At 51.5% G+C, this 14116-nt stretch overlaps 8 protein-coding genes across 8 annotated transcripts; 4 read left to right on the top strand and 4 right to left on the bottom strand.

Annotated features, from left to right (window-relative positions):
• Positions 1-1514: 1514 nt before the first annotated feature.
• SCP_1200080 (hypothetical protein) lies at positions 1515-2719 on the bottom strand (the record flags this gene model as incomplete). Its single annotated transcript, XM_027762896.1, has 4 exons — positions 1515-1553; positions 1609-2501; positions 2551-2638; positions 2693-2719. The coding sequence occupies 4 exons, from the start codon at positions 2717-2719 to the stop codon at positions 1515-1517; spliced, it is 1047 nt and encodes a 348-aa protein (XP_027618697.1).
• An 806-nt stretch (positions 2720-3525) lies between these two features.
• SCP_1200070 (hypothetical protein) lies at positions 3526-3918 on the bottom strand (the record flags this gene model as incomplete). Its single annotated transcript, XM_027762895.1, has 1 exon — positions 3526-3918. One exon carries the CDS (start codon positions 3916-3918, stop codon positions 3526-3528), a length of 393 nt encoding a protein of 130 aa, XP_027618696.1.
• A 206-nt stretch (positions 3919-4124) lies between these two features.
• Positions 4125-4984, top strand: SCP_1200060 (hypothetical protein; the record flags this gene model as incomplete). Its single annotated transcript, XM_027762894.1, has 3 exons — positions 4125-4254; positions 4327-4490; positions 4556-4984. The coding sequence occupies 3 exons, from the start codon at positions 4125-4127 to the stop codon at positions 4982-4984; spliced, it is 723 nt and encodes a 240-aa protein (XP_027618695.1).
• Positions 4985-5584: 600 nt separating this feature from the next.
• SCP_1200050 (hypothetical protein) lies at positions 5585-5923 on the top strand (the record flags this gene model as incomplete). The annotated part of the gene is made up of 2 exons (XM_027762893.1): positions 5585-5600; positions 5667-5923. The coding sequence occupies 2 exons, from the start codon at positions 5585-5587 to the stop codon at positions 5921-5923; spliced, it is 273 nt and encodes a 90-aa protein (XP_027618694.1).
• A 407-nt stretch (positions 5924-6330) lies between these two features.
• SCP_1200040 (hypothetical protein) lies at positions 6331-8086 on the bottom strand (the record flags this gene model as incomplete). Its single annotated transcript, XM_027762892.1, has 6 exons — positions 6331-6363; positions 6436-7171; positions 7209-7654; positions 7704-7808; positions 7862-7888; positions 7976-8086. The coding sequence occupies 6 exons, from the start codon at positions 8084-8086 to the stop codon at positions 6331-6333; spliced, it is 1458 nt and encodes a 485-aa protein (XP_027618693.1).
• Positions 8087-8594: 508 nt separating this feature from the next.
• On the bottom strand, positions 8595-10453 carry SCP_1200030 (hypothetical protein; the record flags this gene model as incomplete). Its single annotated transcript, XM_027762891.1, has 6 exons — positions 8595-8621; positions 8674-9099; positions 9149-9565; positions 9613-10214; positions 10274-10314; positions 10365-10453. 6 exons carry the CDS (start codon positions 10451-10453, stop codon positions 8595-8597), a joined length of 1602 nt encoding a protein of 533 aa, XP_027618692.1.
• A 918-nt stretch (positions 10454-11371) lies between these two features.
• SCP_1200020 (hypothetical protein) lies at positions 11372-12300 on the top strand (the record flags this gene model as incomplete). The annotated part of the gene is made up of 2 exons (XM_027762890.1): positions 11372-11432; positions 11483-12300. The coding sequence occupies 2 exons, from the start codon at positions 11372-11374 to the stop codon at positions 12298-12300; spliced, it is 879 nt and encodes a 292-aa protein (XP_027618691.1).
• Positions 12301-12755: 455 nt separating this feature from the next.
• Positions 12756-13874, top strand: SCP_1200010 (hypothetical protein; the record flags this gene model as incomplete). Its single annotated transcript, XM_027762889.1, has 3 exons — positions 12756-12974; positions 13046-13751; positions 13804-13874. The coding sequence occupies 3 exons, from the start codon at positions 12756-12758 to the stop codon at positions 13872-13874; spliced, it is 996 nt and encodes a 331-aa protein (XP_027618690.1).
• Positions 13875-14116: the final 242 nt, after the last annotated feature.

Genomic DNA, 14116 nt, shown 5'->3' with positions numbered 1-14116 from the left:
ACAATGTATGATCATTTGACATTTGACATTAGAGTCTATATATGAGGTGAGATGTCAGGGCCTCACACCCTTGACCTAATATTCAAACTGTAAGGAGGTCGGACACCCATAGCGCCGCTAAGCGGCTTGACGAGTGGCACACTCGATGGCCGCTTAGTGGTCATTGAATCGCCAAGTGTACCGCTCAGCGGCTTTTCAACTGGTCGTGGGAGATTGCACAAGCACAAGCACAAGTTCGATCAAAGGAAGTACATTAACTGTATATAATGAGAAAGCGGCAAACGACAGGACATTGACAAACAGCGCAGGATGCAACGACGAGGGGCAAGGGACAGGAACAGCACGTAAAATTACGAGGAAACCACTTATTTGCACACAAGCTGGGCCAAGTCATCCCTATCCACCCTAAGCGTCCTGCCGCCTTCTTCCAGTACTAGAACAAGCGGGTCTGCCACACCCCGCATCGTTTTGCCGTACGCTCCGAAGTTGGGGCCACGCTTACACACGATCGCATAATCGCCAGGGCCTGGTCGCAATATGGCGAGGTCTTGGAGAGAGACATCGGCATATTCCAGCTTTCGCGTCCGGTATTCGCATCACACCTTGCCGTCCACTGGGGAGGCTCCCTTCATCATGGTCATCAGCTTGTCTTGGAGTTGACCAGCTGTGCACATGAACTTGAAGCGATAAGTATGGAATGCAGGTGCCACAGCCGCATCCAGCATCCATCCATTGGGTCCTGATGTGAATTCAGCGGACATTTTGTGTTGATGATGAGGCTACGCACCATTAGGTTCGACTGAAGACATCGATCCATCGGGTCCTAATGTGGATTCAGTGGACGCTCGGTAGTGGCGGCGCGGTTACGCACCATCAAGTTCCACCGAATACGCCCACGCCGAATCTGTGTCGTGTGACGCGGGTTCTAATTCGTGGCCCAATGGGGTCCAAGGCCGCTCAGGGAGCAGACCACGCTCCGCCGTGTCGATGTTGCCCCTGCAATGAGGCAGTTAGATATGACCAGAACTACAAGTAATGAATCTTACCTTTCTTCTGACCGGAATGCGATCTCGGGCTTTCAGAACAAAAGGACGCCCCTCGAGGTTAAAAGCTTGGCTTCAAGCTCAACCTCGTAATCGCCGTGGTACGTGACATTTCGCAATGTGCCCACAAATCCCTTCAAAGGGCCTTTGATGACATGCACCACTCGCCCGATGTCGGGATTCCGTTGGTCAGGATGCTTGAGGGCAAGCTCCATCTCCACCTCTTCCTCTGTTTGCGTCTCAGAGCGTAAGGGGTGCTGCTCTCCCGGCCTTGATACTGTCACTGATGGCTGTATCGAGGTCCATTCTGCCTCGGACTCTGTGATAAGAGATCTCAGGGTAACACATGATGCTATATCGAGTTTTGAGCATCGATAACGTCGCAGGTGGTGGGACATACCTCAGAGGTTTCCAACACAGAAGAAGTATGAAAGACTCCTGTTATTGGGTTTCTAGTTCGCTGAGAAAAGTTCAGTACTTGGAAGCATCGTCGTACGTAGAACATACATGCTGAGGAAAGTTCTGCTATTAAGGATTGCAATTGCATGAGAAGTGCACAGCATACCTCGACTTTGTTCGCATGAACAATCGTGACATCGAAATCATCCACGGCAATCACTTGCCCTTCCAAGCCCGCATGGAGGCCCGTCTTAACTTTGACCGCATCGCCAACTGCCCAAAGGGGGTGTAACTGAGTTACAGGTAGCACGAGAGACGAAAGTTCGTCATCCAACTTCTCGTGGTAGAGATTGGTTAGCGTAGCCTGTCCATTAATGACTGAATGCACAACACCGATGAGGCCGCATTGCTCGCCCTGTATAATGATCACACGCGTGCCTGCAGCCGGTTCGAAGTCAACACAGAATAGAATGAGCTTCGCTATCGCTGTCTTTGGCACGAATTTCGCCGCATTAAAGACGAATACGTCGTTTCGAGTCGTGTGGACGTCGAAAGTCACCCGGTCCAAAGTGAGTTCGAGCTGCAGGAGGCCGCCTTTGAACTTCTTGCCCTTGAGAATATGTATCAGCCGATCACCTTCGCTTTCTGTCACAGCCTCTCCGAACAACTCCTTCAGTAATGCTGGCGGCATCGGTTGCTGAGAAGTTCTTCCGTGCTGCCGCTTTTTTGTAGTAGGCAAGCGCGGAACCACCCAGACGCGGAGGAGAGAGTCCTCTCGCGACTCCATGAAGGCCACATCGTGCTCATATGTACCACGCGAGATGCACACCCAAGGAGAGAGGAAACTATTTTCCATAGCTTGAAGGTGGATTCCATCGGGGGCAAGAGAGACGACTGCGCCACCCGACTGCGAGGCCCGCTGTGCACGTCTAGCCACCATGTCTCTCTCCGTAATAGACTGGGCCATGGCTTCTGCGTCAGCAGCATCGTCGCCAACACATGCATTATCAAGATGCGCCCGAGCTTGTTGAGTGCGTTGGACGTCGGCGAGCAACTCGGCTGGAAATAAGCTGTAAGATATATCCAATAACACAGCTGAGACACTTACCCAGTTCCTCCTCCTCTTCTTCTTCTTCCTCCTCCTCCTCCTCCTCCTCCTCGTTGTCGACGATAGCCTCGATATCCAAGTATGGGTTCTTGGCATTCCATGCATGAGGATTGAAAATGTAAGAACTGACTGCAGTACTTACCGCTTTCCGCGCACACTTTGAAGACATGGCAGCGTCAGTGGTACTGAGAGGTCGGGATAGTGTCCGTTAGATGTGAGCAATCATATCTTATGAGATGTCGCTTGGAGTACACGAGGCTTCGACCACGAGGCGTTCATCATCAATCAGCCCACATGTACAATTACTTCCGAGTAACACGCGCAATGTCCTTCAACGTCGCACTGCTGGTGATGAGGTGTCACCGAGAAGATTTCCGATGTAGCAGCTGCTCCTGCAGTTATGCGTGAGCATGCACAAGCGCCGCATTCTCCTATACATTGAGAAACATGTCAGTATAGCTACACCGCCCTTCGTCCATATCGTGCACATACATTATTGTCAGCCTGTCAGCCTATCAACCTCAGCGTGTACAATTGACCTGGCGCGATCTGGCTGTAACTGCACGGGTGCGTTAATGTCAAGGGTCTTCAGAAATTTTTACGCGTAAGGTAATCAATAACCAAATCAGCTGCAATTCAATTGTATCCCACTCTGGTATGCAACCGGCGCAAAAGGGTGATGAAACAAACCGTCCGGCAGCTTGGCTACCTATACTATAGCTAAAGATAATGAGGACCCCACAAGAATAAATAACAATGAAACTACAAAAGAGAGCGAACTACACTACAACGTTACTAAAGGCTCCAGGCCACATAGCGAATGACAAGCGCTACGGCTGAGAGATGGTGGTGGAACGAGAACAAGAGGAAAGAAACACCCATTCCACCTCCAGCGGAGTTTTGACGCATCCCGTCGCTTTGTCCCGCGCAAATAAGGCAGCCACACATCACGGGCCACTTGTCATGAGCCGCTTGTCACGAGCCGCTTCTCAGCCTCTGTTTGTCTCGCACAAATACACCGCGTGCGCCATCTGGCCGCTGTCCAGAATTTGGGCGCCTTCTTCCTTGCCTTCGAATTTCCATCATCCCTGCAATATTGGCCAGTTCTTCCATCACCATGTCTGCCTCCTCCTCCTCGCCCATGCCCTCCTCGCCGTTGTCATTGTCGATGCCATCACCCTCTTCCACTCCAGTGCCGTCATCGCTGCCCTTTTCCTTGCCCACTTCGATGCCCTGAGGGCTTCCTCGTAACGCCCTCTTCTGTGCAGGTGCCCTCTTTCTCGCTGAGCTGTTCTCGTGTGCGCCGCCGCGCCTGTTTGAATTAGGGGCCAATAGTATACATTGTATTAGAACCTGTATCATAGCCATCCGAGCCACATCTCTGATGATTGAGCGTCATATCGGGTTTGTACCAAACATAAACATAAGAACCGCGAAAACGCACCATTAATTGGCGCCTGAGCCGCTAGAACAACCCACAGGCCAATATTGGCTCTGCTTGAAAGCCCGGAACCGTACGTTGTTGCCCATGGACGTATCGTCCACGGCTCACTCTGGCTATACAGATATTACAGATGCTACATAACGATCACTCGCAAATACCGGTCCTTCGTCAAGGTCTCGACGTCTCCGCTTTCTACAATACCTGGCGCGTATTCATGGAATGGTCGGAAATTACGACGATCGACCACCTGAGCGTACCATGTGAGTGCTCTATGCACATCGCTTACATGAATTCCGTGCTGACGCCGTGCTTCTCGTTGACTTCCGCAACAGGTATTCGTGGAACCATCCAGCACGATGCTTCTAATCCCAGGTATGTTGCCTTTATATATCCTGCCTGCTGCTGCCAGGCTGATAACGCGAACCCATCGCCATCCGTCCCGGATTTCGCTGTCCACGCTACTCCCTCAGAATTTCGAAAAGTCGGCCGCAAATATGTCAGACAAGGTGGATGCGGAAGTTCGCTGTCCACATTTCAGTTGCTGACGTTACTCGCCTACAGGTCTCCGTGTCCCCAGTCCAATGTCCAAAATCTAGTACCGAGACGGACGTGGCGAGCACATCCCGTCCACCTTCGTTGGACACGCGCATGTCCTTACTGGAGGAGATCGAGGACCTAAAGCGTGAACAACAAAAATTAATGCAGCTGATCCTTATCTTAGAGAAGGAGGTGAAGACCATGGAGCTCCGAGTCGAACAGTCGGGACGACGTGCAGTTCATGTTCGAGAGTATGCAGAGGCTACAGCCGACCTGGCTGCGCTGGTCCACGCCGAGCGAGGATCATTGAGCACCCCTCCCCCTCCCCCTTACGGTGCGTACGTGGATCAAAATCCTATTGATGACACCTGTATTCACTATTCCCAGGTGCCTGAGCTGCTTGCGGGGGGCATTGGTTTCGCTGTTCGTGTCATGTACCTCGCTCAATATTAATGTATCTTGCGCTCCATTTGCGGACGGAGAATTATCTCTAGTCCTTCCATTAGGCAGGCACCCGCGAAGGCTGCGAAGGTCACGTGTGAGACTCGACAGGATAAGTATAGACCACGAAGGACCTCGTCAATTCATTCTGCCAGGCCATCTGCATGACTCGCGATGAGAAGACGGGCGAGGCGAGGTACATGCGTGCGCAAAGTGCCGCTCGGCGATGTGGACATTTAAAGATAGATTAAATAAGTTTTCTATAATCCTTGCTGAAAATAAATTCATTTGAAGTGGACATAACTATACCATAAGTCTGAAGCCACCATAAGTCTGGAGCTACCTTTCAAGGAAACAGTAGATGCATTTCCACAAATTTCGCTTCGCGTACTATGGGGAACCCTCTCTTACCCCAGAGTACGTGATGCGAAATTCGTGAAAATGCGTCTATTGTTTTGGATCTGTCAGATTATAAATTTCGTGGCACGTGGGACCCATGAGGGGTATGCCTATATATATTGCGGTGTCTCCGAGTCTTTCCCCATCTCACGTTCGGAGCATACCACCACCACCACCACCACCATCCCCCCACTACTGTCCAAACTGATCCTCATGGCTAATTGTGGTCGTAAGTGATGATTATACATTTTGACGTGAATCAATATTAACATTGTTTGCACTGCTGTGGCCTCAGCACCCTCCATCAGTGACTTACAGAACCAGATTCGGGCCCTTAGCGCCAACGTAAGTCAGACTGAGGCTATCGCACTGAAGGTGCAGCGGGCTGTGGAGATCATTCGTGCGGCCCTTGGTATCAACACCGGAGGGGCATCGCCCTCCACGCCGCCCTCCACCGTGCTGCCCTCCACCGCGCAGCCCTCCGCTGCGCCGCCCTCCACCACGCCGCCCTCCTCCGCGCCGCCCTTCTCCAATGTTACTGAGGCGGTCTAACGTAAGTCCTTAAGATGAGTGATTTATATCGGTAGATAACCTGACTGATCAGATGTGCACAAGGTTACTGGGAGGCAGTCGGGTGTGGGGCATTCCGCGGGGGTTCTGTATAATTGTCGGCCGCGTTTGTTGTACTTTTATTTACTGTGCCTGAAATGACCTTCGGAAGTCATGGAAAGTCTTCAGGTTGGAGGCTGATCTCGCAAGACAATCATCAGCAAGCTCAATGGCATTGACTTCTTTACACATACATGACATGGAAATACATCAGATCTCGCACTTCCAACACTCTGCCAGGCGCCTATCCCCCACATACATCGATATATCTTCTAGGTAAGGACAAGCACAATATAATTGAGTGACTTGTGCACGTCGATTGGCGTCTAACTTGACGCTGCGCCCCTCGACTATACGCAAGTGTCGTACCGAAGGAAAGAGATCTAGCCACCCCGGTAAGCTGTTCTGTGCTGATGTGAATGGCGGCGAAGCAACGAATGAAATGGGCAACTTACAAGAACACTCAGATGAGTTGAAGATAAGGTAAATTCATCTGCGTCCCATGTAGCGCGGATGGTGATCGTGCGCACATTCGAAAGACCGCGTTTCGTGCGAAGGTGTTGTGGGTCGTCTACAATGAAGAACGAGTCGGATTCTGGCTGTGCGATGTAACCACAGGGAAGGGCGATGTCGAGCTCTTGGAGACGCGTACAGCGTCGAGCACTGTTTATCACCCCTCGGAGCTCGGAATTGAGAAATAGGCCAATCGCGAAAGGATGATCCAGTATGACCACAAGACGCTGCAGTGCAGGAAGACCCCGTGCAAGTAAGGGGATTATGTAGTCGTGAGAACCCACGAGGACTTCGAGGTGGTCCATATTAGGTGGATGGGCGGTGTAGGGGAGGAAACCAGGGCGAGTAAAGTGACCAATCCGGAGCTCACATATGCTGGGATGATGAAGGAGGAAACGGAAAATTGTGTTGATGGGTAGCGCACCATCGATGTAGAGGGTTTCCAGATGCTCCATGTGGAGGTGAGGTAAAATAAGACGCCACGATGGTGAACCTCTGTTGTCGAGCTGGAGATCGAGCGCAGTGAGCGCTGCACTGTTGAGGGTGTGAACCATCCAACTAATGTACTCCGCAGAGAAGAATACGGCAGATTTGACCTGCATCTTCTGCAGACGAGGATAAAATAGACCGGAGTTGACGACAGGGATGTCTTCAGGAGACTCGATAGCTCGAAGATCGCTAGAGCAACTTCAGACATAGGTGCGACACCCCTGACGTGGCCACGGTCTGTAGGAACTTGCATGTGGCTAGAGCGAGCCGCGCGTTGTGAAGCTCGATGACAATGTTGGATATAGCGAGCTGGGTACGACTCGAGATGAAGAATCCCGCCAACCCGTAAAGCTGGCATTTGGCCATTGCTGCATTCGCGATGATACAGATCCACATAGATGGGGGAGTAGGAAGGCCTTGCATGCCGCGCCACACGATGACGGGCCGTGTGTGCTCATAAGTTATGACTGGACCGACATTGTTCGAGGAATCAATGAAGCCTGCGGCCTTTAGATAGAGCGGCAGTACGTAGACTCGGAGAAGCCCAGACACAAGTGAAAGTGTGTATAACGTGTCACGATCGTTCGCCAAAATATGGAGAATGATATTGCCTAGCTCGACCGGGAGCATCAAAAAGGGAAATACGTGCTTTGAATTGACTGGATGATGTGTCTGAGAAAGTGCATCAGTCTGAATACTGACTGCATGATGCAGACCGTACCGCATGCACAACAACCCTCTTATCAGTCTGTGAATTGGAATCATCTTCTTTAAGTTTCTTGTGACGCTGCGAATCGTCCTCCTCATGGCGACGCTTGGACAAAACCTAAAGGTTAAACAATGAGTACACTACCGGCATGAAAAGCATAGAACTCGTACCTGGGCATCTTCGACAAATCCACAGCGCTGTTGCTTTGTGCAATGGTTCAAGGCGCGCAAGAACTGTGATCATTGGTATATGTGCTTGCAGGTCAGAGGATGCAGAAAGCTTACTTCTGACATGAGCCTTTTCGCTGGCGGTGCGTCAAGAGCATCATCGAGAGTAGACCGTTTCCCAAGTATGCTTGGGGAACTGGAGCGAAGCGTGCTATAATTCGAGCCCATGGGACAGTGTGGGATGGAGATTCTTTCGAAGTTAAATATGCTCGAGAGCGACCAGCGCATAGTGCATCCGAGACTTCAGCGGGGTGAGTGACGAAGCAGTGAGAACAATGGAGATCTGAAGCGGACAATGGAAGACTTACCATTGATTCACCGCGGACAATGCACAACCGGTCCAGCAGTGCCCATGGTGGCACTGAATGATTAGTTCACGAACAGAGCATGTGAACAGGCGCATCAGCTCACCTGGGGATCCACCATCGTGTTTCAGCCAATGACGAGAACAATAACGCTGCATATCTGGATGGGACCGATAAGGGATAATGAGATGGCGATGCACGCAGAATCATTGACCGTCGGATCAGCTTGGCAGCTCAGGAAGCTTCAGAACTCAGAATTCTCTGCACGGAGCTACACATGACAATAGTATTTCGATCAATTACTACAACCGATGTGATCTGTCAGCGCATCCGCGATCACCGTGGAAGGTAATTTGCCTAAGTCCGTATCATTAGTTTCTCCTCGCCGCGAATTCTGGCTATGGTTCACACGTGAGCCAGCAAATGACGACACACAAAGACGCTTCTTACGAGGTCAGGTATTTCGAATGCCAGTTTGAACTGTAGGGTACTGCGCTGAGCACGAGTGATAGTCTTCATCCAGTCAGGGTTGTAGAAGTTCTTCGGCAACTGCGTGATCAGCTTTCTCTTGGACGATGACGACACATTTGCTTCAAAGATGCGAGACAGCGAGTAATTGCCTTGTTCCGTGAGATGAAGTGGGTGCACATCCTCATAAGAATCGACGTTCCTGTAAAACGCAGCAAGAGAGGGATGGCGCCATGGCAAGCAAACACGTCGAACTTTCTTGTCGTTGCGACGAGTATACTCGCCATCGGTCTCGTCCGAACTCATGCCTCCTTGACCTAAGGCCATGTGGATAATCTTGACTTTTCCCCAGATTGCCGGATTGTCTTGAAGGTTGACCTCGATGATGTCACCACGCCGTTTATACACCTTCAAATATATATAAGTCAAATCGAAATCAAAGACTGAGATGACGTACCGTCTCCCTGCGACTGTTCTTCCTACGTTGCTTCTTCGCAGTGTTCCTCGCTGACTCCACTTCTTCGTCCTCCATTAATTCCACTTCTGTGAATCGCTTGTGAGGCCCATTCTGCAGCGTGCGCAGGCAACACTGTGATGCCGTCGTGATTGTCCATGCTGGATCAGACACAAGCGGTGGGTGCTCGCCTCCTGCTACCTGCTTGAGAAACTCCTCAGTGATGATGTGGATCACCTCCTTGTTCCATGCAGAACTCAGCGGCAATGACCACTCGATCAGGGGAGCAGTGACATCGGGACCATCCCCCTCACCATCGTGCCATGCTTGCATGATTTCCGGCTTCGGGACCGGAGAGAGGGGGCTGTCTCGAGCCTTTGGTAGAAGACCTTTCACCTTCAGGTATTCTCGAAAGCGATCCTGTAGGTTAATTCAGAACGAGAATAAGCTATAAGTGTGCTACTCACATGAAAGACGTTATCACGTTCTCCTCTGAAGCGCTTGACACGCGAGATCGGCGCATCATCGCAATCGTCGTTATCCTCCTCTCCGCCATCATATTCACCATTTGGCGTGGGGTGGGAGACAGTGGACCGCCCTTCGTTCTTGGCAGACGTCGATGCCCGCGCCGACGGTAAAAGCGTAGCCAGAGGGGCCAACTGCCTAATGATCTCGTTCTGGCGTTCGAGTACCGGAGTGAAGTTGGAAAGTGCCTTCTGCACCAATTGATCGACAGCGAGGCCGATAAATTCGACCAGCTGTTGCATGGCTGTGACCTCAACTGTCAGCGCAGGTGCCAGGGATTCCTTTGCCATTCCTCCAATGTTCGCAGGGGGCGGAGTAGGTTGCCGCGGCTCAATGTGATGCGTAGGGGCAAGCAAAGGCAGGGATTTAGGACCGACAGACCCTAGCTGAGGGACTGAACCATCCAAGCCAGGAGGAGCGCCTTGTGCCTTGTCCACCTGAAGGGGAGCAGGCTGCACTTCGTCCATATGAGTGCTGGCGGCGAGTCCCTCGTGAGAATCTATGAATGACCTGGGAATTGTAGGGTGGGGACAGAGCATTCTCTCTACACCAGGGGCGAACAGCGTTAAGTTCGACAAGGTCGTAGAAGAAAAATATTCTTACCTACGGTGAATTCCTCTGCCAAGTCATTCCGCAGAGCCATACTATCGTGAATGTAAGCCAACGTACCCACGCGATATGCAACTACACTCACAAAGTTGACTGGACTCCTGCGTCTGTATTGACGGCTGGCCTATACCAGCCGTCCTTGTTGGCAGTGAGCACACTGGAAGGCTGCGACATCGCAGGTGACTTGCCCGTCCTCTCACGTTCGCCTGCTCATATCTCGCACCACAACACTGTGCCTTGTGACCAGCGACTGTCAAACTACAATGCAACAATGGGGAACTTATCGGAAGTTCGCATGTCTATTTGACCTTCTCAGCCGCTCCATGAACAATGGATGTAACGAGATTAGCGATTTTCATATCACAATGCAATCATGTAAAACTTACGCTATATTTGCTGCCTGTCTATAAACATGTGTCTATAAATATCATGAGCATCTGCCCCTTAGTGATCCAGCCCTAATCCCATGCCCGCGACGAAGGGTGCAGGCCGAGCACGGCCGTGCTACTCCAAAACGTTCAACTGTCAGGGTCAGTTTAGAGATTGGAATATGGTCCGCACGCATCAGAGAGCAGACAGAAGACGCAAGAAGGTAAGCAATTAACAAAAACACATAAGAAATATTTACTTCCAAAAGTACCAGACATCTTCTGTGCTCGAAGGCGACGAACTAGCAGACCGGATCTTTGAATTAACTTTGAAGGACGCACTCACGGATGAACCTACCGCAGAGTCTGCACTGCCGCCACCGCCCCCACCACCGGCCCGGCACCCATCTTCAACAGTGCCCCCTCCCAGCCTACAGTGTCCCCCCTTCCACCCATTCCACCCCCACTCACTTCCCTACCTGGGCTCTGGATTGTCGATTACGAGATCTGAGACTGTTTCTTGAGCACTTCACGTGTAAAAGATGAGGGTATTGTGGCCCCCCAAGACAGCAAAGCTGCTGCGGCTGCCTGCACTACACTGTGCGAGGAGCTGGCTTGGTTTCAGGAAACCTGCGCCAAGCTAGAGAAGTTGATGTTGCGCGACCAATCAATGATCATTTTGCACGATGCAATGTTAGAACAGCTCACCTCTAACATTTCAGACATGCAAGAATGGATTGAAAAGGTGAAGGGCCCTGCAGCACCGCCAGATGCGATCACCACAAGTTAGTGGTCTCTCTTGCTCACTCAAGCCAGTATCACTCACCGACGTTAGGTCGCTATTTCGACCACCCGCTGCAGCGCGGAGATCCCCTTCTGCTCTTGGCGGTGTTCATAGTACTGATCCTGAAGCTGCTCAGTCAGGTGCTGCGAACAACTTGTAACTTCGCATTGCAGATGTTGAAGGTTTTGCTGGACACTGCACTGCGCCAGGGCACACGGTCATTATCCTACCGTGAGGAGCAGATTTTAGATCATTTCCCCCGCGACATTCGTGGCGTGCGGAAAGCCTTCGATTTGGAGGCTGTTGTCATAGTTTACGCAACTTGTCCGTCATGCTGCTGCACATATGCGCCTTCATATCAAGATGATATACCTGTTTATCCGAGTCGTTGTCAGCATCGCAGCGGCCCACGCAGCAAACCTTGCAACTCACGATTGACGACTACTCGCGTTCTGGACGGCAAAAGCGTTCGCTCTCCTATACGCCCTTTCATCGTTCAAGACTTCCATGCATTTGTGGGTGGGCTTATCAGCCGACCGGGGATGGAGGAGATCCTCCGACAGGGGAAGGCAATACGAGATTGCTACAATCTACGCGACATCACCGATGGATCTGCCGTCGCCAACATGCAGGGACCGGACGGAAAACCCTTCGCCGATGCAGCTGAGGGCGAGTTACGCTTACTTTGGGCCCTTTCGGTGGACTGGTTCAACCCATATCTCAACAAAATCGCAGGGTTGTTGATTTCAATGGGGTCGATGGCTATGTCGTGTTTATACCTTCCGCCGAGCATGCGATACAAAACCGATAATCTATATCTCGTGGGCATTATTCCTGGACCCAAGGAGCCCCAAGCTCGAGAGCACTAATCACTTCCTCCGCCCGCTGGTCGACCAACTGTTAGTCTCCTGGGAGCGCGGCATTTGTACAACAGAACTTACGACTATCCTCACGGTCGCTGTGTATGCTCAGCGCTCGCCCTCGTCATCACTGACTTGCCAGGATCTCGTAAGGTTGGCGGATTAAGCCAGCCATAGCGCAGGTGCTTTTGCTCGCAGTGCCATTTGAAGAAGCAGAGTATCAATAACATTGACATGACGACTTGGAAGATGAAAACGGCTGAAGAGATCTTGGAAGCTGCTGTCCGCTGGCGCGACACTGACACGCAGGAAGAGCGAAAACGCATTTTTAAGGAGTTTGGCGTTCAATGGTCCGAACTTAATCGCCCTACCGTATTGGGATCCCGTTCAGCGCATAGGTCATCGACGGGATGCATAACATCTTTCTCGGAGTAACCCAGTTCCACAGCAGAAAAGTGATTGGAATGGACGTACCTATAGGGGACCATGAGGATGCTGGAAACTCGCGCAAAATCAAGGAGAACGACTTGATCAGCCTTCAACGCCTCCTGCTGAAGGACCCCGAGCCTCGCTTGTTGTTGCGCTTCAATAAAGTCACCCTGGGACACATGTGCGGGGAGCTCAGCTTCCGGTTACCTCGCCCTGTTCACGAGATGAAAAAATCGGTGCTCGCCGATGTGTTGGTATGCACTCACATTGAGCTCGAATGGTAACACTGATCTCACATCAGACTCGGTGAACGGGTTACACACAGACGCATGCGACCATTGCTGTTTGGATTCGCCCTTCTGCTTCTGCTACAGACCGCGCCCCACTGACAAGCACCCCCAATACTGCAGAGCTTGCACCTCAGACTCTGATCGGAGAAGTGTACACAGCAGAATATGCAGCTGAACATGCAGCCACAGCGAAGCTTGCAGACAGACAGGATGAAGTGGACAGCTTGTCAATACGGGCTTTTCGCAAACGAGATCTCAAACACGTACAGGCTGACATTGCCGAGACATCCCGCCCCATTTATTCCGTTGGACCACCTGCAAACATGGGTACGAAAGGCCAAGGCAAGCTCAAAGCCGATCACTGGAAAGCTGCAATAGAATTCGAATTACCTGTCTCGATCATGAAGCATTGGCACCGCGAACGACTGGACAACTTATCAGATGAGTCTAAGCACCGTCATAATCTCGCTCACTGCACGATGCGGCTGGCCTGTGCAGTTCATCAAGCCACTTCATATCGGACTACAGAAAATCATCGCACCAGATATACAATCCATATGCACGCTTACCTCTCCGACATCCTGGAGCTGAAGCCCGGGCTCACCCTGATGCCCAATCACCACAATGCACTTCACCTCGGTGACTTCCTCATGCGCTTCGGTTCAGTCCATGGCTGGTGGATGTTCCCCTTCGAGCGCCTCATCGGAGTGTTGCAGCAAGTGAATACAAACTACAAGCAGGGTGAGCATTTGTCCTCTTAATTGTATAAGATATCCACTCACTTGTTTGGCAGGGCAATTCGAGAAGACTACACTTGCACACCTTTCAGTCATGTTACCTGAACTGAACTCCCATTTACCCTGACATTGTCATGAACTGGACAGCCAGCAGACGTCGGCCCATTGTCACCATGTTGACCTCTACCAGCAGTGGGCCCATACCTTTCATGTGTGGGATACTAGCAGTGGGCCCACCGCTAGTGTTCTTATCCCAGTGCTCGGCCCACTAGCAGGGCATATTACAGTGTTGTAACCGTTAAGCAATGGGCCCACCGCCACAGGTCAGAGGGTGGGCCGACGCCAGAGCATGTTATCGCCATCGATGGG

This window comes from Sparassis crispa (assembly GCF_003851025.1).
Source record: "Sparassis crispa DNA, contig_000010F, whole genome shotgun sequence".
In the NCBI taxonomy this organism is placed as follows: Eukaryota; Fungi; Basidiomycota; class Agaricomycetes; order Polyporales; family Sparassidaceae; genus Sparassis; species Sparassis crispa.
The sequence above is the reverse complement of the archived record's forward strand: the minus strand, read 5'-3'. Positions and strand labels throughout refer to the sequence as shown.